Source organism: Pseudophryne corroboree, chromosome 4, assembly GCF_028390025.1.
Source record: "Pseudophryne corroboree isolate aPseCor3 chromosome 4, aPseCor3.hap2, whole genome shotgun sequence".
Lineage (NCBI taxonomy): Eukaryota > Metazoa > Chordata > Amphibia > Anura > Myobatrachidae > Pseudophryne > Pseudophryne corroboree.
The window spans coordinates 879812128-879838094 of NC_086447.1; the positions used below are offsets into that span (position 1 = coordinate 879812128).

Below are 25967 nucleotides of genomic sequence, written 5' to 3' on the forward strand. Positions count from 1 at the left end.
ATACACACACACACACACACACACACACACACACACACACACACACACATACTCCGAGAAGTGCAGAGAGGAGACACTGCAGGACACTAAAGGGGGCAGGCTGAGTGGCTCATCACTAAGCCTTGCCCCTGTTGCGGCAAAATGCTGCGGTCCGCTGATTCATGGGGAGGAAGCATGGCTAATTGATGCATATTTGCATTAGCCAAGCCCCTTCTATATGAAACTGTGAATCTCAGCTATAAACTCTTCATCCTGCCTCATTCACTAGGCAGCGAGCAGGATGCAGGAGATTCGGCTACTCTTCCGTAGGGGTGGGAAACTGCCTAAAAAATCAAGAGTGTTGGCATGTATGATACACATACACACTGTACATGAATACATTTTTGCAGCCTATCATTCAGCTTCAAAGAAAATGCTATGCTCAATTAGATCAAGCAGTTTCATATACTCCAAGGGGCGCTCCAGACGCTGTCCGGGTTCAATACAGTCAGCTAAACTAAATGACTGACTACAAATTTACCCATTCACCCATGTCTCCTGCAAGGAGTACACTACTAGGCTGATCTATTAGTGAATCATAGCCTTCATAAATACCACGTTATGTCTTACACAATTACGTTAAGGAGACTAAGGCCCTTATTCAGCTGCATTAGCAGGTGCGATGTGGTCGCATTCTCCCCGTTCCCACTGTAGTGTGCACACACAAGACCTGCACTGCGCGTGCGCAAGCCGGGGAGATACATTTGCATCTCACTATGCGAACGCCTCTGCCTGATTGACAAGCAGAGACGTTTGCGGGGGGGATGGCGATTCGGTATTGCGAGGGCGGCAGCGCGGTGTTCATCGGGCATGGTAACGAAAACGGGGGCGGGTTCGGGGCGGCCATGTGCAACCTGAAAAATGTTGGCTCTGTGCAACATGGCTGCGAAGCTTCCATAAATCAGGGTATTTGCATGCTGGACGGCTTTGCCCTACACTGGGCGGCCCCCAGCATGGGATAGCAGCCAGTAGCAGTTTTTCTAAAGTAGCAAAACTGCAACTGAGCTGAATACGATCCCATATCATTTAAAAAAAAAAAATTCTCATTTATAAAACTTAGTATATGCTAATCACAATTTACAATCATAATGGATGTGGCAAAATAATTTGCATATATTGTGTAAAATAATAGGATTTTGATACCTACCGGTAAATCCTTTTCTCCTAGTCCGTAGAGGATGCTAGGGACTCCAAAAGGACCATGGGGTATAGACGGGATCCGCAGGAGCTTGGGCACACTAAAAACACTTTTACTGGGTGTGAACTGGCTCCTTCGTCTATGCCCCTCCCCCAGACCTCAGTTATAGGAACTGTGCCCAGGAGAGACGGACATTTCGAGGAAAGGATTTTTGTTAAATTAAGGGCGAGACACATACCAGCCCACACCACAAACATACCGTACAACCTGAATAGTATGAAACCAGATAACAGTATGAACTAACAACAGCAACAAGCTGAATATAACTGATACACGACCCACGTGTAACCAAAAAAAATTAACCAGTAACACTACAACTGCAATGAACAGTCCGCACTGGGATGGGCGCCCAGCATCCTCTACGGACTAGGAGAAAAGGATTTACTGGTAGGTATCAAAATCCTATTTTCTCTAACGTCCTAGAGGATGCTGGGGACTCCAAAAGGACCATGGGGTCTATACCAAAGCTCCAGAACGGGCGGGAGAGTGCGGACGACTCTGCAGCACCGATTGACCAAACATGAGGTCCTCATCAGCCAGGGTATCAAACTTGTAGAACTTAGCAAAGGTGTTTGAACCCGACCACGTAGCTGCTTGGCAAAGTTGAAGTGCCGAGACCCCTCGGGCAGCCTCCCAAGATGAGCCCACCTTCCTGGTAGAATGGGCCTTTACAGACTTCGGTAACGGTAGCCCAGCCGAAGAATGAGCCTGCTGAATCATATTACAAATCCAGCGTGCAATAGTCTGCTTTGCTTACAAGCAGGATTTCCAATCTTGTTGGAAGCATACAGGACAAATAGAGCCTCTGTTTTCCTAGTAAGAGCCGTTCTGGCGACATAAATCTTTAAGGCTCTTACAACATCAAGAGATTTTGGAACCGCCACAGCATCCGTAGCCACAGGTACCACAATAGGTTGGTTTATATGAAACGAAGAAACCACCTTTGGCAGAAATTGTTGACGAGTCCTCAATTCCGCTCTATCAGAATGAAAGATCAAATATGGGCTCTTGTGAGACAAAGCCGCCAACTCTGACACTCGTCTAGCAGATGCCAGAGCCAAAAGCATGACCACTTTCCAAGTGAGAAACTTTAACGCAACCTTACGCAAAGGTTCAAACCAGTGAGACATAAGAAACTGCAACACCACTTCAAGATCCCCGGGTGCCACGAGTGGCACAAATGGAGGATGGATATGCAGCACTCCCTTCACGAAAGTCTGAACCTCAGGAAGGACAGCCAATTCCTTTTGAAAGAAAATGGATAAATCCGAAATCTGCACTTTGATGGAACCCAATTTAAGGCCTGCATCTACGCCTGCCTGCAAAAAATGGAGGAAACGGCCCAAATGAAACTCCTCCGCAGGAGCTGCCTTGCTTTCACACCAGGACACATACTTCCTCCAAATACGGTGATAATGTTTTGCCGTACCTCCTTCCTAGCTTTAAGGAGAGTGGGGATGACCTCCCCAGGAATACCCTTCCGAGCTAGGATTTGGCGTTCAACTTCCACGCCGTCAAGCGCAGCCGCGGTAAGTCCGGAAACACGCAGGGCCCCTGCAGTAACAGGTCCTCTCTTAGAGGAAGCGGCCAAGGATCTTCTACAAGCAACTCCTGAAGATCCGGATACCAAGCCCTCCGTGGCCAATCTGGAACAACGAGTATTGCCTGAACCCATGTTTGTCGTACGATCCTCAGCACCTTTGGAATGAGAGGAAGCGGAGGGAACACATACACCGACAGAAACACCCACGGAGTTACCAGGGCGTCCACTGCACTGGCTTGGGGGTCCCTTGACCTGGAACAATACCTCGGAAGTTTCTTGTTGAGGCGCGACGCCATCATGTCAATTAGAGGAATTCCCCAACGCCTTGTCACTTCTGCAAATACCTCTTGATGAAGGGCCCACTCTCCCGGATGGAGATCGTGTCTGCTGAGGAAGTCTGCTTCCCAGTTGTCCACGCCCGGGAGGAAGACTGCCGACAGAGCGCTTACGTGCTGTTCCGCCCAGTGAAAGATTCTTGTGGCCTCCGCCATTGCCGCCCTGCTCCTTGTTCCGCCTTGGCGGGTTACGTACGCCACCGCTGTTATGTTGTCTGACTGGACCCTGAAGAAGGTTCTTCGCTTGCAGCAGGCCATTGTAAATAAGAATTTACTCACCGGTAATTCTATTTCTCGTAGTCCGTAGTGGATGCTGGGGACTCCGTAAGGACCATGGGGAATAGACGGTCCGCAGGAGACTGGGCACATCTAAAGAAAGATTTAGGTCTATCTGGTGTGCACTGGCTCCTCCCCCTATGACCCTCCTCCAAGCCTCAGTTAGGACACTGTGCCCGGAAGAGCTGACACAATAAGGAAGGATTTTGAATCCCGGGTAAGACTCATACCAGCCACACCAATCACACCGTATAACTCGTGATAGGAACCCCGGTTAACAGTATGATAACAACGGAGCCTCTGAACAGATGGCTCGCAATAACAACCCGATTTGTGTAACATTAACTATTTACAAGTATTGCAGACAATCCGCACTTGGGATGGGCGCCCAGCATCCACTACGGACTACGAGAAATAGAATTACCGGTGAGTAAATTCTTATTTTCTCTGACGTCCTAGTGGATGCTGGGGACTCCGTAAGGACCATGGGGATTATACCAAAGCTCCCAAACGGGCGGGAGAGTGCGGATGACTCTGCAACACCGAATGAGAGAACTCCAGGTCCTCCTCAGCCAGGGTATCAAATTTGTAGGATTTTGCAAACGTGTTTGCCCCTGACCAAGTAGCAGCTCGGCAAAGTTGTAAAGCCGAGACCCCTCGGGCAGCCGCCCAAGATGAGCCCACCTTCCTTGTGGAATGGGCTTTTACAGATTTAGGCTGCGGTAGTCCCACCGCAGAATGCGCCAGCTGAATAGTGCTACAAATCCAGCGCAAGATAGTCTGCTTAGAAGCAGGAGCACCCAGTTTGTTGGGTGCATACAGGATAAACAGCGAGTCAGTTTTCCTGACTCCAGCCGTCCTGGAAACATAAATTTTCAGGGCCCTGACTACGTCCAGTAACTTGGAATCCTCCAAGTTCCTAGTAGCCGCAGGCACCACAATAGGCTGGTTCAAGTGAAACGCTGATACCACCTTCGGGAGAAACTGAGGACGAGTCCTCAACTCTGCCCTATCCATATGGAAAATCAGATAAGGGCTTTTATAGGACAAAGCCGCCAATTCTGACACACGCCTGGCCGAAGCCAGAGCCAACAGCATGACCACTTTCCACGTTAGATATTTCAAATCCACAGTCTTAAGTGGTTCAAACCAATGTGATTTCAGGAACTCCAAAACCACATTGAGATCCCAAGGTGCCACTGGGGGCACAAAAGGAGGCTGAATACGCAGAACTCCTTTGACAAAAGTCTGAACTTCAGGCAGTGAAGCCAGTTCTTTCTGGAAGAAAATCGACAGGGCCGAAATCTGGACTTTAATGGACCCCAATTTGAGGCCCAACGTCACCCCTGCTTGCAGGAAATGCAGGAATCGACCCAGTTGAAATTCCTCCGTTGGAGCCTTCCTGGCCTCACACCAAGCAACATATTTCCGCCAAATGCGGTGATAATGTTTTGCGGTGACATCCTTCCTGGCTTCGATCAGGGTAGGGATGACTTCCTCCGGAATGCCCTTTTCCTTCAGGATCCGGTGTTCAACCGCCATGCCGTCAAACGCAGCCGCGGTAAGTCTTGGAACAGACAGGGCCCCTGCTGCAGCAGGTCCTGTCTGAGCGGCAGAGGCCAAGGGTCCTCTGAAAACATCTCTTGAAGTTCCGGGTACCAAGCTCTTCTTGGCCAATCCGGAACCACGAGTATAGTTTTCACTCCTCGCCTTCGTATTATTCTCAGTACCTTGGGAATGAGAGGCAGAGGAGGAAACACATAAACCGACTGGTACACCCACGGTGTTACTAGAGCGTCCACAGCGATCGCCTGAGGGTCCCTTGACCTGGCGCAATATCTTTTTAGCTTTTTGTTGAGGCGGGACGCCATCATGTCCACCTGTGGTCTTTCCCACCGGTTTACCAGCATTTGGAAGACTTCTGGATGAAGTCCCCATTCTCCCGGGTGGAGGTCGTGCCTGCTGAGGAAGTCTGCTTCCCAGTTGTCCACTCCCGGAATGAACACTGCTGTCAGTGCTAACACATGATTTTCCGCCCATCGGAGAATCCTTGTGGCTTCTGCCATTGCCCTCCTTGTGCCGCCCTGTCTGTTTACATGGGCGACCGCCGTAATGTTGTCTGATTGGATCAGTACCGGCTGGTTCTGAAGCAGGGGCCTTGCTTGGCTTAGGGCATTGTAAATGGCCCTTAGCTCTAGAATATTTATGTGAAGCGAAAACTCCTGATTTGACCACAGTCCTTGGAAATTTCTTCCCTGTGTGACTGCGCCCCAGCCCCGAAGGCTGGCATCCGTGGTCACCAGGACCCAGTCCTGTATTCCGAATCTGCGGCCCTCTAGTAGATGAGCCCTCTGCAGCCACCACAGCAGCGATACCCTGGTCCTTGCCGACAGGGTTATCCGCTGTTGCATCTGGAGATGGGACCCGGACCATTTGTCCAACAGGTCCCACTGGAAAGTCCTTGCGTCGAACCTTCCGAATGGAATTGCTTCGTACGAAGCTACCATTTTTCCCAGGACTCGTGTGCATTGATGTACCGACACCTGTCCCGGTTTTAGGAGGTCTCTGACAGGAGATGACAACTCCTCGGCTTTTTCCACTGGAAGAAACACTTTTTTCTGGTCTGTGTCCAGAATCATTCCCAGGAACAGAAGACGTGTCGTCGGGACCAGCTGTGACTTTGGAATATTGAGAATCCAGCCGTGCTGTTGTAGCACTTCCCGAGAAAGTGCTACCCCCACTACCAACTGTTCCCTGGACCTCGCCTTTATCAGGAGATCGTTCAAGTACGGGATAATTAAAACTCCCTTCTTGCGAAGGAGTATCATCATTTCGGCCATTACCTTGGTAAAGACCCTCGGTGCCGTGGATAACCCAAACGGCAGCGTCTGGAACTGATAATGACAGTCCTGTACCACAAATCTGAGGTACTCCTGGTGAGGAGGGTAAATGGGGACATGCAGGTACGCATCCTTGATGTCCAGGGAGACCATGTAATCCTCCTCGTCCAGGCTCGCAATAACCGCCCTGAGCGATTCCATCTTGAACTTGAACCTTTTGATATAAGTGTTCAAGGATTTTAGATTTAAAATGGGTCTCACCGAACCGTCCGGTTTCGGTACCACAAACATTGTGGAATAGTAACCCTTCCCTTGCTGAAGGAGGGGTACCTTGACAATCACTTGCTGTGAATACAGTTTTTGGATAGCCACCAACACTGCCTCCCTGGCCGAGGGAGTTGCTGGTAAGGCAGATTTTAGAAAACGGCGGGGGGGGGGGGGGGACTTCTCGAATTCCAGCCTGTACCCCTGAGATACTACTTGAAGGGCCCAGGGATCCACCTGTGAGAGAGCCCACTGTGTGCTGAAATTTCTGAGACGGGCCCCCACCATACCCGGATCCGCCTGTGAAGCCCCAGCGTCATGCTGTGGACTTACCGGACGCGGGGGAGGACTTTTGCTCTTGGGAACTGGCTGTATGCTGCAGCTTTTTCCCTCTACCTTTGCCTCTCGGCAGAAAGGATGCGCCTCGAGCCCTCTTGTGTTTATGGGGCCGAAAGGACTGTACTTGATAATACGGTGCCTTCTTTTGCTGTGGGGTAGCCTGTGGCAAAAATGTCGATTTCCCAGCCGTAGCTGTGGAAACGAGGTCTGAAAGACCATCCCCAAACAGTTCCACCCCCTTATAAGGCAAAACTTCCATGTGCCTTTTTGAATCGGCATCACCTGACCACTGCCGAGTCCATAACCCCCTTCTGGCGGCAATGGACTTTGCGCTTATTTTTGATGCCAGCCGGCAAATATCCCTCTGTGCATCACGCATGTATAAGACAGCGTCCTTTATATGCTCTACTGTCAGCAAAATAGTGTCCCTATCCAGGGTATCAATATTATCCGACAGGGAATCTGACCACGCAGCAGCAGCACTGCACATCCATGCTGATGCAATCGCTGGTCGCAATATAATGCCCGTGTGTGTATATATAGCTTTTAGGGTAGCCTCCTTCTTTCTATCAGCAGGATCCTTTAGGGCGGCCGTATCCGGAGACGGTAGTGCCACCTGTTTTGATAAACGTGTAAGCGCTTTATCTACCCTAGGGGACGTTTCCCAACGTGGCCTATCCTCTGGCGGGAAAGGGTACGCTGCCAATAACCGTTTAGAAATTATCAATTTCTTATCGGGGGAAGTCCAGGCTTCCTCACACACCTCATTTAATTCCTGAGATGCAGGAAAAACTACTGGTAGTTTTTTCTCACCGAACATAATACCCTTTTTTGTGGTACCTGGGGTACTATCAGAAATGTGTAATACATTTTTCATTGCCTCAATCATGTAACGGGTGGACCTATTGGAGGGTACACTAGTCTCATCGTCGTCGACACTGGAGTCGGTATCCGTGTCGACATCTGTGTCTGCCATCTGAGGTAGCGGGCGTTTTAAAGCCCCTGATGACATTTGAGACGCTGGAACAGTCACAAGCTGAGTAGCCGGCTGTCCTATGTCGTCAAACCTTTTATGTAAGGAGCGGACACTGCCACGTAATTCCTTCCATAAGTCCATCCACACAGGTGTCGACCCCTCAGGGGGTGACAACACATTTATAGGCATTTGCTCTGCCTCCACATCATTTTCCTCATCATACATGTCGACACAGCGGTACCGACACACAGCACACACACAGGGAATGCTCTGACAGAGGACAGGACCCCACAAAGCCCTTTGGGGTGACAGAGGGAGAGTATGCCAGCACACACCAGAGCGCTATATACCACAGGGATATCACCTATAAAGAGTGTTTTCCCTTATAGCTGCATATATATATTATACTGCGCCTAAATTTGTGCCCCCCCCCCCTCTCTTTTTTACCCTTTCTGTAGTGCAGGACTGCAGGGGAGAGCCAGGGAGCGATCCTTCCAGCGGAGCTGTGAGGGAAAATGGCACCAGTGTGCTGACGGAGATGGCTCCGCCCCTTTTTTGGCGGGCTTTCTCCCGCTTTTTGTGTTATTCTGGCAGGGGTAATTTACACCTATATAGCCTCTGGGGCTATATATGGTGTCAGTTTTGCCAGCCAAGGTGTTAATATTGCTGCTCAGGGCGCCCCCCCCAGCGCCCTGCACCCATCAGTGACCGAAGTGTGTGGTGTGCATGAGGAGCAATGGCGCACAGCTGCAGTGCTGTGCGCTACCTTGGAGAAGACAGAAGTCTTCAGTCGCCGATTTTCCGGACCTTCTTGCTTCTGGCTCTGTAAGGGGGACGGCGGCGCGGCTCCGGGAACGGACGACGAGGTCGGGTCCTGTGTGCGATCCCTCTGGAGCTAATGGTGTCCAGTAGCCTAAGAAGCCCAAGCTACCACCACTTAGGTAGGTTCGCTTCTTCTCCCCTTAGTCCCTCGCTGCAGTGAGCCTGTTGCCAGCAGGTCTCACTGTAAAATAAAAAACCTAAACTATACTTTCTTTCTAGGAGCTCAGGAGAGCCCCTAGTGTGCATCCAGCTCGGCCGGGCACAGAAATCTAACTGAGGCTTGGAGGAGGGTCATAGGGGGAGGAGCCAGTGCACACCAGATAGACCTAAATCTTTCTTTAGATGTGCCCAGTCTCCTGCGGAGCCGTCTATTCCCCATGGTCCTTACGGAGTCCCCAGCATCCACTAGGACGTCAGAGAAAATGGCTCTTAACTCGAGAACATTTATGTAGAGACAAGATTCCTGGCTTGACCAATTTCCCTGGAAATTTCTTCCTTGCGTGACTGCGCCCCAGCCTCGGAGACTTGCATCTGTTGTCAGCAGGACCCAGTCCTGGATTCCGAATTGGCGTCCCTCTAGAAGGTGAGAACCTTGCAGCCACCACAGGAGAAAGATCCTGGCCCTGGAAGATAGACTTATTTTCCGGTGCATGTGCAGGTGAGACACGGACCATTTGTTTAGGAGATCCCACTGAAACACCCGGGCATGAAACCTGCCAAACGGAATGGCTTCGTAAGCCGCCAAAATCTTCCCTAGTATCCGAGTGCATTGATGAATCGACACACTTGTCGGCCTCAGAAGCTCCCTGACCATGGTCTGGATCTCCAGAGCTTTGTCCGTGTCTATGATCATACCCAGGAAGGACAGCCGAGTGGCCGGGATCAACTGAGACTTTGGCAAATTTAGAATTCAACCGTGATGTCGCAGAACCGACAAGGAGAGATCCACATTTCTCAACAACTGTTCCCTGGACCTCGCCTTTAACAGGAGATCGTCCAAGTACGGGATAATTGTGACCCCTTGCTTGCGAAGGAGAACCATCATTCCCTCCATTACCTTGGTGAAAACCCTCGGGGCCGTGGAGAGCCCAAACGGCAACGCCTGAAACTGGTAATGACAATCCTGTACCGCAAACCTCAGGAAGGCTTGATGAGGAGGGTATATCGGGACGTGCAAGTAAGCATCTTTTATGTCGACTGACGCCATAAACCCCTCCCCCTCCCCCCCTTCGAGGCTGGAGATCACAGCTCGAAGAGACTCCATCTTGAACTTGAAAATTTTTAAGTATGGATTGAGGGATTTTAGGTTCAGAATCCGTCTGACCGAGCAGTCCGGCTTCGGCACGACAAAGAGGCTCGAATAGAACCCGTCCCCCCGTTGGGACGGGGGAACCGGCACAACGACCCTCAGTTGACACAACTTTTGTATCGCAGCCTTTACCACTTACCTTTCGGGAAGAGAAACTGGCAAGGCAGACATGAAAAAGTGGCGGGGGGGGCGTCTCCTGAAACTCCAGTCTGTACCCTTGGGACACTTTGTCTAAGACCCAAGGATCCAGGCCCGATTGAAACCAGACCTGACTGAAGAATCAGAGCCCCAGTGTCATGCGGTGGACTTGGTAGAGGCGGGGGAGGACTTTTGGTCCTGGGTGCCTGACACTGCAGGCGACTTCTTTCCCCTTCCTCTACCTTTTTAGGTGAGGAAGGACGAGCCCTCTTTTGTATTTATTAGGCCGAAAGAACTGCATCTGATGATGGGGCCCCCTTTTCTGCTGTGTGGGAACATAAGGAAGAAAAGATGACTTACCCGCAGTAGCGGTAGACACCAGGTCAGCCAGGCCGTCACCAAACAAGACACTATCTTTAAAAATAAGAATTTACTTACCGATAATTCTATTTCTCGGAGTCCGTAGTGGATGCTGGGGTTCCTGAAAGGACCATGGGGAATAGCGGCTCCGCAGGAGACAGGGCACAAAAGTAAAGCTTTTACAGGTCAGGTGGTGTGTACTGGCTCCTCCCCCTATGACCCTCCTCCAGACTCCAGTTAGGTACTGTGCCCGGACGAGCGTACACAATAAGGGAGGATTTTGAATCCCGGGTAAGACTCATACCAGCCACACCAATCACACCGTACAACTTGTGATCTAAACCCAGTTAACAGTATGATAACAGAGGAGCCTCTGAAAGATGGCTTCCTAAACAATAACCCGAATTAGTTAACAATAACTATGTACAAGTATTGCAGATAATCCGCACTTGGGATGGGCGCCCAGCATCCACTACGGACTCCGAGAAATAGAATTATCGGTAAGTAAATTCTTATTTTCTCTATCGTCCTAAGTGGATGCTGGGGTTCCTGAAAGGACCATGGGGATTATACCAAAGCTCCCAAACGGGCGGGAGAGTGCGGATGACTCTGCAGCACCGAATGAGAGAACTCCAGGTCCTCCTTTGCCAGGGTATCAAATTTGTAAAAATTTACAAACGTGTTCTCCCCTGACCACGTAGCTGCTCGGCAGAGTTGTAATGCCGAGACCCCTCGGGCAGCCGCCCAAGATGAGCCCACCTTCCTTGCGGAATGGGCCTTAACAGATTTAGGCTGTGGCAGGCCTGCCACAGAATGTACAAGTTGAATTTTGTTACAAAACCAACGAGCAATCGACTGCTTAGAAGCAGGTGCACCCAACTTTTTGGGTGCATACAGTATAAACAGCGAGTCAGATTTTCTGACTCCAGCCGTCCTTTAAATGTATATTTTTAAGGCTCTGACAACGTCCAACAACTTGGAGTCCTTCAAGTCGTCTGTAGCCGCAGGCACTACAATAGGCTGGTTCAGGTGAAACGCTGATACCACCTTAGGGAGAAAATGCGGACGCGTCCGCAGCTCTGCCCTATGTCGAATGGAAAATTAAATAAGGGCTTTTATAAGACAAAGCCGCCAGTTCAGATACTCTCCCGGCCGAAGCCAGGGCCAGTAACATAGTCACTTTCCATGTGAGATATTTCAAATCCACATTCTTTAGTGGTTCAAACCAATTGGATTTGAGGAAATCTAAAACTACATTTAGATCCCACGGTGCCACCTTAGGCACCACAGGAGGCTGTATATGCAGTACTCCTTTGATAAAAATCTGGACCTCAGGGACTGAGGCCAATTCTTTGTGGAAGAATATTGATAGGGCCGAAATTTGAACCTTAATAGATCCCAATTTGAGACCCATAGACAATCCTGATTGCAGGAAATGTAGGAAAACGACCCAGTTGAAATTCCTCCATCGGAGCACTCCGCTGCTCGCACCACGCAACATATTTTCGCCAAATACGGCGATAATGCTTCGCGGTGACTTCCTTCCTTGCCTTTATCAAGGTAGGAATGACTTCTTCTGGAATGCCTTTTCCTTTTAGGATCTGGCATTCAACGCCATGCCGTCAAACGCAGCCGCGGTAAGTCTTGAAAAAGACAAGGACCCTGCTGAAGCAGGTCCCTTCTCAGAAGTAGAGGCCACGGATCGTCCGTGACCATCTCTTGAAGTTCCGGGTACCAAGTCCTTCTTGGCCAATCCGGAGCCACTAGTCTTACTCCTCTTTGCCGTATAATCCTCAATACCTTTGGTATGAGAGGCAGAGGAGGAAACACATATACCGACTGGTACACCCAAGGTGTTACCAGCGCGTCCACAGCTATTGCCTGCGGATCTCTTGACCTGGCGCAATACCTGTCCAGTGTTTTGTTGAGGCGAGACGCCATCATGTCCACCATTGGTTTTACCCAACGGTTTAATAGCATGTGGAAAACTTCTGGATGAAGTCCCCACTCTCCCGGGTGAAGGTCGTGTCTGCTGAGGAAGTCTGCTTCCCAGTTGTCCACGCCCGGGATGAATACTGCTGACAGTGCTATCACGTGATTCTCCGCCCAGCGAAGGATCCTGGCAGCTTCTGCCATTGCCCTCCTGCTTCTTGTGCCGCCCTGTCTGTTTACATGGGCGACTGCCGTGATGTTGTCCGACTGGATCAACACCGGTCTTCCTTGAAGCAGAGGTTCCGCCTGGCTTAGAGCATTGTAGATTGCTCTTAGTTCCAGAATGCTTATGTGAAGAGACTTTTTCAGGCTCGACCACACTCCCTGGAAATTTCTTCCCTGTGTGACTGCTCCCCAGCCTCTCAGGCTGGCATCCGTGGTCACCAGGATCCAATCCTGTATGCCGAATCTGCGGCCCTCCAATAGATGAGCCTCCTGCAACCACCACAGAAGGGATACCCTTGTCCTCGGCGACAGGGTTATCCGCAGGTGCATCTGAAGATGCGACCCTGACCATTTGTCCAACAGATCCCTTTGCATGGAATCTGCCGAAAGGGATTGCTTCGTAAGAAGCTACCATTTTTTCCCAGGACTCTTGTGCATTGATGTACAGACACCTTTCCTGGTTTTAGGAGGTTCCTGACCAGGTCAGATAACTCCTTGGCTTTTTCTTCGGGAAGAAAAACCTTTTTCTGAACTGTGTCCAGAATCATCCCCAGGAACAGCAGACGAGTTGTCGGCATTAATTGGAATTTTGGAATATTCAGAATCCATCCGTGCTGCTTTAGCACCTCTTGAGATAGTGCTAAACCCATCTCTAGCTGTTCTCTGGACCTTGCCCTTATTAGGAGATCGTCCAAGTATGGGATAATTAATACGCCTTTTCTTCGAAGAAGAAATATTATCTCGGCCATTACCTTTGTAAAGACCCGAGGTGCCGTGGACAAACCAAACGGCAGCGTCTGAAACTGATAGTGACAGTTTTGTACAACGAACCTGAGGTACCCCTGGTGTGAGGGGTAATTGGAACGTGGAGATACGCATCCTTGATGTCCAAGGATACCATAAAGTCCCCTTCTTCCAGGTTCGCTATCACTGCTCTGAGTGACTCCATCTTGAACTTGAACTTCTTTATGTATAGGTTCAAGGACTTCAGATTTAGAATAGGCCTTACCGAGCCATCCGGCTTCGGTACCACAAATAGAGTGGAATAATACCCCTTCCCTTGTTGTAGAAGAGGTACCTTGACTATCACCTGCTGAGAATACAGCTTGTGAATGGCTTCCAAAACCGTCTCCCTTTCTGAGGGGGACGTTGGTAAAGCAGACTTCAGGAAACGGCGAGGTGGCTCTGTCTCTAATTTCAACCTGTACCCCTGAGATATTATCTGCAGGATCCAGGGATTTACCTGCGAGTGAGCCCACTGCGCGCTGTAATTTTTGAGACGACCGCCTACCGCCCCCGAGTCCGCTTGCGAAGCCCCAGCGTCATGCTGAGGCTTTTGTAGAAGCCGGGGAGGGCTTCTGTTCCTGGGAAGGAGCTGCCTGTTGCTGTCTCTTCCCTCGTCCTCTGCCTCGTGGCAGATATGAATAGCCCTTTGCTCTCTTATTTTTAAAGGAACGAAAGGGCTGCGGTTGAAAGGTCGGTGCCTTTTTCTGTTGGGGAGTGACTTGAGGTAGAAAAGGTGGATTTCCCGGCCGTAGCCGTGGCCACCAAATCCGATAGACCGACCTCAAATAACTCCTCTACGCATCGCCTGTCCACTGTCGTGTCCATAAAGCTCTTCTGGCCGAAATGGACATAGCACTTACCCGTGATGCCAGTGTGCAGATATCTCTCTGTGCATCACGCATATAAAGAAATGCATCCTTTATTTGTTCTAACGACAGTAAAATATTGTCCCTGTCCAGGGTATCAATATTTTCGATCAGGGACTCTGACCAAACTACCCCAGCACTGCACATCCAGGCAGTCGCAATAGCTGGTCGTAGTATAACACCTGCATGTGTGTATATACCTTTTTGGATATTTTCCATCCTCCTATCTGATGGATCTTTAAGTGCGTCCGTCTCAGGAGAGGGTAACGCCACTTGTTTTGATAAGCGTGTTAGCGCTTTGTCCACCCTAGGAGGTGTTTCCCAGCGCTCCCTAACCTCTGGCGGGAAAGGGTATAAAGCCAATAACTTCTTTGAAATTAGCAGTTTTTTATCGGGGCACCCCACGCTTCATCACACACGTCATTTAATTCTTCTGATTCGGTAAAAACTACTGGTAGTTTTTTCACCCCCACATAATACCCTGTTTAGTGGTACCTGTAGTATCAGCTAAATGTAACATCTCCTTTATTGCCAAAATCATATAACGTGTGGCCCTACTGGAAAATACGGTTGATTCGTCACCTTCACCACCGGAATCAGTGCCTGTGTCTGGGTCTGTGTCGACCGACTGAGGCAAGGGACGTTTTACAGCCCCTGACGGTGTTTGAGGCGCCTGGACAGACACTAATTGAGTGTCCGGCCGCCTCATGTCGGCAAACGACTGCTTAAGCGAGTTGACGCTATCCCGTAATTCCACAAATAAAGGCATCCATTCTGGTGTCGACCCCCTAGGAGGTGACATCCTCATATTTGGCAATTGCTCCGCCTCCACACCAATAACGTCCTCATACATGTCGACACACACGTACCGACACACAGCAGACACACAGGGAATGCTCTATACGAAGACAGGACCCACTAGCCCTTTGGGGAGACAGAGGGAGAGTCTGCCAGCACACACCAAAAAGCGCTATATATGACAGGGATAGCCTTATGATTAAGTGCTCCCTTATAGCTGCTTTTATATTAATATATTGCCATTTATTCTGCCCCCCCTCTCTGTTATACCCTGTTTCTGTAGTGCAGTGCAGGGGAGAGACCTGGGAGCCTTCCTGACCAGCGGAGCTGTGACAGAAAATGGCGCCGTGTGCGGAGGAGATAGGCCCCGCCCCTTTTTCGGTGGGCTCGTCTCCCGCTATTTAGTACATTTAGGCAGGGGTAAATATCTCCATATAGCCTCTGGGGCTATATGTGAGGTATTTTTAGCCTTTTTAAAGGTTTTCATTTGCCTCCCAGGGCGCCCCCCCCCAGCGCCCTGCACCCTCAGTGACTGCCGTGTGAAGTGTGCTGAGAGGAAAATGGCGCACAGCTGCAGTGCTGTGCGCTACCTTAAGAAGACTGCAGGAGTCTTCAGCCGCCGATTCTGGACCTCTTCTTGCTTCAGCATCTGTGAGGGGGCCGGCGGCGTGGCTCCGGTGACCATCCAGGCTGTACCTGTGATCGTCCCTCTGGAGCTTCATGTCCAGTAGCCAAGAAGCCAATCCATCCTGCACGCAGGTGAGTTCACTTCTTCTCCCCTCTGTCCCTCGTTGCAGTGATCCTGTTGCCAGCAGGAATCACTGTAAAATAAAAAACCTAAGCTAAACTCTCTAAGCAGCTCTTTATGAGAGCCACCTAGAATTGCACCCTTCTCGGCCGGGCACAAAAATCTAACTGGAGTCTGGAGGAGGGTCATAGGGGGAGGAGCCAGTACACACCACCTGACCTGTAAAAGCTTTACTTTTGTGCCCTGTCTCCTGCGGAGCCGCTATTCCCCATGGTCCTTTCAGGAACCCCAGCATCCACTTAGGACGATAGAGAAAGGGAGAGCTTCCATATTCTTCTTGGAATCGGCATCAGCATTCCATTGATGAATCCACAGTGCCCTCCTGGCCGAGACCGCCATGGCATTGGCTCTTGATCCCAAGAGGCCAACATCCCTCACCGCATCCTTTAGGTAATCTGCAGCGTCCTTGATATAACCAAGAGTCAAAAGAATGTTATCCTTATCAAGGGTATCAATATCAGAAGCCAAATTATCAGCCCACTTAGCAATAGCACTACTCACCCATACCGACGCCACAGCAGGTCTGAGCAATGCACCAGTATTAACGAAAATGGACTTCAATGTCATCTCCAGTTTGCGATCCGCTGGGTCCTTGAGAGCAGTTGTGTCAGGAGACGAAAGCGCCACCTTCTTGGACAAACGGGATAGAGCCTTGTCCACATTGGGAGACGACTCCCATTTGTCCCTGTCATCAGAGGGGAAAGGATATGCCATCAAAATTCTCTTGGGAATCTGCCACCTTTTGTCAGGCGACTCCCAAGCCTTTTCACAAAGCGCATTCATTTCTTGAGAGGGGGGAAATTTTACCTCAGGCCTTTTCCCCTTAAACAAACAAACTCTTGTGTCAGGAACGGCAGGTTCCTCAGATATATGTAAAACATCTTTGATGGCTATAATCATGTACTGAATACTCTTAAAAACCCTTGGATGTAAAGAAGCCTCATTTAAATCTACTTTGGAATCAGAGTCTGTGTCGGTACCTGTATCTGCCATCTGGGTAAAAGAACGCTTTTGTGACCCTGAGGTGGTTTGTACCTGAGACAAAGCGTCCTCCACGGACTGTCTCCATGTTTGTGTCTGCGAATCAGATTTATCCAGTCTCTTAGATAATAAAGCCACATTTGCATTCAATGTACTCAGCATAGTCACCCAATCATCAGTCGGGTGTGCCGACAGAGTCATACCCAAATCCCTCTCTGCGCCCCCCAATAACTTCCTCCGGGGAGGAACACCCAGCCTAAGACATGTCGACACGGAGTACCGACACACCCACACTCACACTGGCCAAAAACAAGGGGACAGACCCACAGGGAAGCCTGTAGAGAGAAACACAGAGGGGGTATGCCAGCTCACACCACAGCGCCCATATACTAATAGATATAATATATGCGACAGCGCTATCTGCAATATGAAAAAGCACCAAATTTTATGTGCCCCCCCGTATTTGCCCCCTTGCTACTTGCGGGAGCTTGGAGGTCCGGGCCAGCGTCTCTGCAGCACTGTAGAGAGAGAGAAAATGTATAAGCTTTTCTGCCAGTCAGTGACCCCAGTAACTGCTGCCCAGGGCGCTCCCCCCTAGCGCCCTGCACCCTGCGAGTGCCGTTGGTGAAGTGTGTGGGAGCATGGAGCGCAGCGCTACCGCTGTGCTGTATCTCGTTCCTGAAGTCTTCTGCCGTCACTGAAGTCTTCGGTTCCTCTAATACTCACCCGGCTTCTTTCTTCTGGCTTCTGTGAGGGGGGTGACGGCGCGGCTCCGGGAACAAGCAGCTAGGCGAACCAAGTGATTGAAGCCTCTGGATCTAATGGTGTCCAGTAGCCTAAGAAGCAGAGCCTTTAACTAAGAAGAAGTAGGTCTGACTTCTCTCCCCTCAGTCCCACGATGCAGGGAGCCTGTAGCCAGCATGTCTCCCTGAAAATAAAAAACCTAACAAAAGTATTTTGTAGAGAAACTCAGTAGAGCTCCCTTAGTGTGTGTCCAGTCACTCCTGGGTACAAAGTCTAACTGAGGTCTGGGGGAGGGGCATAGAGGGAGGAGTCAGTTCACACCCAGTAAAAGTCTTTTTAGTGTGCCCAAGCTCCTGCGGATCCCGTCTATACCCCATGGTCCTTTTGGAGTCCCCAGCATCCTCTAGGACGTAAGAGAAATAACGTGGCCATAATCCAATACTGCCCCTGATGTTTAATTTTATTTCCTTTTAACTTCTCCCCAGATGATGGACATACCCGCTCTATGGCACACTTCAGCAAATAGGGATTATCCGGGCAAATCTCATCATTTTCGAACTGTACATGAAAATACTGTTGGGTAATAAGACAACTACTGACTGCTGCTTTGTACAGTATATATTACCTGTTATTTAATAATGATCCTAGAACCATCAGGCTGTCTTCCATCATAGTTATCATGGCTTCAGCATTCATCCTGTTTATCAGTAAGTCACCTCTGCCTTTAAAAGCAGAAAAACTTAGAAACTTGTTATTCCACTCATCTATCACCTGGAACAGTTTTCCTTCAATGTCCATCTCTTTAATCGATGATATGTAAATATCCTGCATCATTAGTTCAAAACAAAGAATGATTATTTCCAATTACATTTCAGAGGTCAATTTGTCGTCAGGGCATGAGTAGGATAGATATTTAGCAATTTCAAGGGGAATTATTATTATAACGATAATGTTTGATTGCTAATTTATAGGCCACCAAATCAACCAGGAAATAAAGTTATTGAGATTAGGAAAAAAAGGGACAAAATAAAACTGAACTGTCAGTTCCCAAAGCTCAATCACATCAATAATGTGATTACGTGGCTTTGTTGTGACTGGACAGAACCTCTATGGATTGCCTAGACTGGGTAGCTGGAGCCTTATAAGAGCTGTGCCTTGTGGGAAAACAATATAGACAGCTGCTTCTGTGAAAACTCAGGTAAGCAAATTTGTGCTGCATATGAAACAGTGATTTAATCTCCTGCTGTAGATGTACAGAACGGCAACTATGAAAATCGTATTTATCTATGCTCTATTAGATCAGTGCTGACTATGAGCACACAGAATGATAAAACGATGCTCACGTAGCATTATACGGACATTAAAGTATGTGATGATACCATGTATTTGTATTTGGAGCCACTAACACCTTCACACACAGCTACACATTACTTTAAACAAAGTAATGCTATATTTGCACAATAAAGGCATAAAACTTACTTCAATCTGATCTTTATATTTGAGAATTGTCGCTTCCATAATATTACGCAAACAAAACAATTTAGATTCAAAATCCAATTTGTGTCCTGTAAGATCAGCTATACGATCCCAGTGTCTTTTCTTCATAGATTTGTTTTTCATCATAGTTAATAAAAGGCAAAAGTCTCCGAAGTCATCTATTTGTTTCTTTAGGTCTAGAAATACTTGCCAGTACTTTAGTCCTTTTGGAAGTTTAATGCATCTTTTAAAACAAAAAAATAATTAAAACATTTTGTTATTTATTCTTAAAATGTTGAATACTGCATGTTAAATGTATTTGGTACAAACAGCCAAGACACATTGAAACTTCATAATGTTGTTCTGTGCTGCCCCAGACAAATTGTATATTGTACAAAGATCAGTGTCTTAGGGGGGAATCCAATTAGCAGTGGGGATTGCCATTCGTGAAAAAGCTCTGAATTTCACGCCTGGAGCTATTTAAAAAAAAATAAGATTTTACTCACCGGTAAATCTATTTCTCGTAGTCCGTAGTGGATGCTGGGAACTCCGTAAGGACCATGGGGAATAGCGGCTCCGCAGGAGACTGGGCACAACTAAAAGAAAGCTTTTAGACTACCTGGTGTGCACTGGCTCCTCCCACTATGACCCTCCTCCAAGCCTCAGTTAGGATACTGTGCCCGGAAGAGCTGACACAATAAGGAAGGATTTTGAATCCCGGGTAAGACTCATACCAGCCACACCAATCACACCGTATAACTCGTGATACTATACCCAGTTAACAGTATGAAATATAACTGAGCCTCTCAACAGATGGCTCAACAATAACCCTTAGTTAGGCAATAACTACATACAAGTATTGCAGACAATCCGCACTTGGGATGGGCGCCCAGCATCCACTACGGACTACGAGAAATAGATTTACCGGTGAGTAAAATCTTATTTTCTCTGACGTCCTAGTGGATGCTGGGAACTCCATAAGGACCATGGGGATTATACCAAAGCTCCCAAACGGGCGGGAGAGTGCGGATGACTCTGCAGCACCGAATGAGAGAACTCAAGGTCCTCCTCAGCCAGGGTATCAAATTTGTAGAATTTTGCAAACGTGTTTGCCCCTGACCAAGTTGCAGCTCGGCAAAGTTGTAAAGCCGAGACCCCTCGGGCAGCCGCCCAAGATGAGCCCACTTTCCTCGTGGAATGGGCTTTTACTGATTTAGGATGCGGCAATCCAGCCGCAGAATGCTCCAGCTGAAATGTGCTACAAATTCAGCGAGCAATAGTCTGCTTAGAAGCAGGAGCACCTATTTTGTTGGGTGCCTACAGGATAAAAAGCGAGTCAATTTTCCTGACTCCAGCCGTCCTGGAAATATAAATTTTTAAGGCCAAGACTACGTCCAGTAACTTGGAATCTTCCAAGTCCCTAGTAGCCGCAGGCACTACAATAGGTTGGTTCAAGTGAAAAGCTGATACCACCTTAGGGAGAAACTGGGGACGAGTCCTCAATTCTGCCCTATCCATATGGAAAATCAGATAAGGGCTTTTACATGACAAAGCCGCCAATTCTGACACACGCCTGGCCGAAGCCAAGGCCAATAACATGACCACTTTCCACGTGAGATATTTCAAATCCACAGTTTTAAGTGGCTCAAACCAATGTGATTTTAGGAAACTCAACACCACGTTGAGATCCCAAGGTGCCACAGGAGGCACAAAATGGGGCTGAATATGTAGAACTCCCTTTACAAATGTCTGAACTCCAGGCAGTGAAGCCAGTTCTTTCTGGAAGAAAATCGACAGAGCCGAAATCTGGGCCTTAATGGAACCCAAGTTTAGGCCCATAGTCACTCCTGACTGTAGGAAGTGCAGAAAACGACCCAGCTAAAATTCCTCTGTTGGGGCCTTCCTGGCCTCACACCACGCAACATATTTTCGCCAAATACGGTGATAATGGTTTGCGGTTACTTCTTTCCTGGCTTTTATCAGCGTAGGAATGACTTCCTCCGGAATGCCCTTTTCCGTTAGGATCCGGAATTCAACCGCCATGCCATCAAACGCAGCCGCGGTAAGTCTTGGAACAGACAGGGCCCCTGCTGTAGCAGATCCTGTCTGAGCGGTAGAGGCCATGGGTCCTCTGATATCATTTCTTGAAGTTCTGGGTACCAAGCTCTTCCTGGCCCATCCGGAACCACGAGTATCGTTCTTACTCCTCGTCTTCTTATTATTCTCAGTACCTTTGGTATGAGAGGCAGAGGAGGGAATATATAAACCGACTGGTACACCCACGGTGTCACTAGAGCGTCCACAGCTATCGCCTGAGGGTCCCTTGACCTGGCGCAATATCTAGTTTTTGGTTTAGGCGGGACGCCATCATGTCCACCTGTGGTCTTTCCCAACAGTTTACCAACAGTTGGAAGACTTCTGGATGAAGTCCCCACTCTCCCGGGTGTAGGTCGTGTCTGCTGAGGAAGTCTGCTTCCCAGTTGACCACTCCCGGAATGAACACTGCTGACAGTGCTAAGACGTGATTTTCCGCCCATCGGAGAATCCTTGTGGCTTCTGCCATCGCCATCCTGCTTCTTGTGCCGCCCTGTCGGTTTACATGGGAGACTGCGTGATGTTGTCTGATTGGATCAGTACCGGCTGGTTTTGAAGCAGAGGCCTTGCCAGACTTAGGGCATTGTAAATGGCCCTCAGTTCCAGAATATTTATGTGTAGGGACGACTCCTGACTTGACCAAAGTCCTTGGAAATTTCTTCCCTGCGTGACTGCCCCCCAGCCTCGAAGGCTGGCATCCGTGGTTACCAGGACCCAGTCCTGTATGCCGACTCTGCGGCCCTCTTGAAGATGAGCACTCTGCAGCCACCACAGTAGAAATACCCTGGTCCTTGGAGACAGGGTTATCAGCCGATGCATCTGAAGATGCGATCCCAACCACTTGTCCAAGAGGTCCCACTGAAAGGTTCTTGCATGGAACCTGCCGAATGGAATTCTGCTTCGTAAGAAGCTATCATTTTTCCCAGGACTCGTGTGCAGTGATGCACCGATACCTGTTTTGGTTTCAGGAGGTCTCTGACTAGAGATGACAGCTCCTTGGCTTTCTCCTGTGGGAGAAATACTTTTTTCTGTTCTGTGTCCAGAACCATCCCCAGGAACAGTAGGCGTGTGGTAGGAACCAGCTGTGACTTTGGAATGTATAGAATCCATCCGTGCTGTTGTAGCACTTCCCGAGATAGTGCTACTCCGACCAACAACTGCTCCTTGGACCTCGCCTTTATAAGGAGATCGTCCAAGTTCGGGATAATTAAAACTCCCTTTTTTCGAAGAAGTATCATCATTTCTGCCATTACCTTGGTAAAGACCCTCGGTGCCGTGGACAGTCCAAACGGCAGTGTTTGGAATTGGTAATGGCAATCCTGTACCACAAATCTGAGGAACTCCTGGTGAGGATGGTAAATGGGGACATGTAGGTAAGCATCCTTGATGTCCAGGGATACCATGCAATCCCCCTCCTCTAGGCTTACAATAACCGCCCTGAGCGATTCCATCTTGAACTTGAATTTTTTTATGTATGTGTTCAAGGATTTCAAATTTAACATGGGTCTCACCGAACCGTCCGGTTTCGGTACCACAAACAGTGTGGAATAGTAACCCCGTCCTTGTTGAAGTAGGGGCACCTTGACTATCACCTGCTGGGAATACAGCTTGTGAATTGCCTCTAGCACAGCCTCCCTGCCTGAGGGAGTTGTCGGCAAGGCAGATTTGAGGAAACGGCGGGGGGGAGACGCCTCGAATTCCAGCTTGTACCCCTGAGATACTACTTGAAGGATCCTGTGAGCGAGCCCACTGATCGCTGAAATTTTTGAGGCGGCCCCCCACCGTAACTGGCTACGCCTGTGGAGCCCCCGCGTCATGCGGTGGACTCAGAGGAAGCGGGGGAAGAATTTTGATTATGGGAACTGGCTGACTGGTGCAGCTTTTTCCCTCTTCCCTCGTCTCTGTGCAGAAAGGAAGCGCCTTTGACCCGCTTGCTTTTCTGAAGCCGAAAGGACCGTACCTGATAATACAGTGCTTTCTTAGGCTGTGAGGAAACCTGAGGTAAAAAATTTTCTTCCCAGCTGTTGCCGTGTGATACGAGGTCCCAGAGACCATCCCCAAACAATTCCTCACCCTTATAAGGCTCTATGTGCCTTTTAAAGTCAGCATCACCTGTCCAGTGTCGGGTCTCTAAAACCCTCCTGACAGAATGGACATTGCATTAATTCTGGATGCCAGCCGGTAAAATATCCCTCTGTGCATCCCTCATATATAAGACGACGTCTTTAATATGCTCTTATGTTCGCAAAATAGTATCCCTGTTTGACAGGGTCACAGACCACGCTGCAGCAGCACTATCTGCAGGTCTCAGTCTAGTACCTGAGTGTGTAAATACAGACTTCAGGATAGCCTCCTGCTTTTTATCAGCAGGTACCTTCAAAGTGGCCGTATCCTAAGACGGCAGTGCCACCTTTTTTGACAAACGTGTGAGCGCCTTATCCACCCTAGGGGATATCTCCCAGTGTAACTTATCCTCTGGTGGGAAAGGGTACGCCATCAGTAACTTTTTAGAAATTACCAGTTTCTTATCGGGGGAACCCACGCTTTTTCACACTTCATTCACTCATTTGATGGGGGAACAAAACACTGCCTGCTTTTTCTCCCCACACATAAAACCCTTTTTTAGTGGTACTTGGGTTAATGTCAGAAATGTGTAGCACATTTTTTATTGCCGGGATCATGTAACGGATATTCCTAGTGGATTGTGTATATGTCTCAACCTCGTCGACACTGGAGTCAGACTCCGTGTCAACATCTGTGTCTGCCATCTGAGGGAGCGGGCGTTTTTGAGCCCCTGATGGCCTTTGAGACGCCTGGGCAGGCGCGGCTGAGAAGCCGGCTGTCCCACAGCTGTTACGTCATCCAGCCTTTTATGTAAGGAGTTGACACTGTCGGTTTATACCTTCCACCTATCCATCCACTCTGGTGTCGGCCCCACAGGGGGCGACATCACATTTATCGGCATCTGCTCTGCCACCACATAAGCCTCCTCATCAAACGTGTCGACACAGCCGTACCGACACATCGCACACACACAGGGAATGCTCTGACTGAGGACAGGACCCCACACAGCCCTTTGGGGAGACAGAGAGAGAGTATGCCAGCACACACCAGAGCGCTATATAATTTAGGGATTAACACTATATTGAGTGAATTTTTCCCAATAGCTGCTTGTATATACAATATTGCGCCTAAATTTAGTGCCCCCCCTCTCTTTTTAACCCTTTGAGCCTGCAAACTACAGGGGAGAGCCTGGGGAGCTGTCTTCCAGCTGCACTGTGAAGAGAAAATGGCGCCAGTGTGCTGAGGGAGATAGCTCCGCCCCTTTTTCGCTGACTTTTCTCCCGCTTTTTTATGGATTCTGGCAGGGGTATTTATCACATATATAGCCTCTGGGGCTATATATTGTGATATATTTGCCAGCCAAGGTGTTTTTATTGCTGCTCAGGGCGCCCCCCCACAGCGCCCTGCACCCTCAGTGACCGGAGTGTGAAGTGTGTATGAGGAGCAATGGCGCACAGCTGCAGTGCTGTGCGCTACCTTGGTGAAGACTGATGTCTTCTGCCGCCGATTTTCCGGACCTCTTCTTGCTTCTGGCTCTGTAAGGGGGACGGCGGCGCGGCTCCGGGAACGAACACCAAGGCCAGTTCCATGCGGTCGATCCCTCTGGAGCTAATGGTGTCCATTAGCCTAAGAAGCCCAAGCTAGCTGCAAGCAGGTAGGTTCGCTTCTTCTCCCCTTAGTCCCTCGATGCAGTGAGCCTGTTGCCAGCAGGTCTCACTGTAAAATAAAAAACCTAAAATAAACTTTCTTTCTAGGAGCTCAGGAGAGCCCCTAGTGTGCATCCAGCTCGGCCGGGCACAGAAATCCAACTGAGGCTTGGAGGAGGGTCATAGTGGGAGGAGCCAGTGCACACCAGGTAGTCTAAAAGCTTTCTTTTAGTTGTGCCCAGTCTCCTGCGGAGCCGCTATTCCCCATGGCCCTTACGGAGTTCCCAGCATCCACTAGGACGTCAGAGAAAACTGCTTTTCTCTGCACAGTAAACCCTAGGTTGTTACTCAATGTTTCCCCACATTTTAAACCATAGGAGGACCCTTTTATCACACACTTTTTCTTTCAACTGCAAGAAAAAGTCCACCCCCAGGTATTAATGTGTGGGGCAAGCCCCGCTGATTGAGTCAGCTGGCAATGATAAATAGCTGTGGGGTAAACCCCACGGCTAATTGGATTCTCCTCAAAAGGTTTCAGAGGACACCTTTATCACAGACTTTTCCTCGCAGCTAGCTCCTGAAACAGTGAGGAAAAGTCCACCTCATGGCTAACTGGATTCCTCCCAAAGTGTGTTCCTTACAAAAGAGCCAACGATGAGTGCAGATGAGTTATTCCTTGTTGTTCGTACTATGGGGTCGCTCCTTTATATCACCACACTCTGAGTTAATGGTTTAGAAGCTTTAAAACATTGTTGAAGCAATGGACTATATACCATCTTTCATCTCCAAAAGGGGATTTTGATCTTACCTGTATAATTATTTACTCTGAGTCCATGGGGCACACTGAATAAACTGGGTATAGTTGAGCTGGAGGAGTCTGGGCACCAAAAGGTTTTCTTCTTAGAAGACAGCACAAGCTCCTCCTCCCCTATACCCCGACCACTGCCTACAGCAGCCAGTTAAACTTAACAAGCCCAAGGATAGGGAGAAGGAGAAAAGACCAATACTCAGACAAAGCCAGGCACACAACCTGAACCTGAGCAGAGTGTCACACAAGAAACCCCCGTAGCCAGCCAGGGGCTTAAAGAAAAGGATTTAACAGTTAAGA

At 49.0% G+C, this 25967-nt stretch overlaps 1 protein-coding gene across 1 annotated transcript in view; it reads right to left on the minus strand.

Annotated features, from left to right (window-relative positions):
- DNAH8 (dynein axonemal heavy chain 8) overlaps positions 1-25967 on the minus strand; it is a 1853457-nt gene that overhangs the window by 885091 nt on the left and 942399 nt on the right. The window contains exons 35-36 of the mRNA XM_063918852.1: positions 19059-19299; positions 18205-18404 (exon numbers count right to left, since the gene is read on the minus strand). Coding sequence (XP_063774922.1) covers positions 18205-18404; positions 19059-19299 — 441 coding nt within the window. The remainder of the gene's footprint in view (positions 1-18204; positions 18405-19058; positions 19300-25967) is intronic.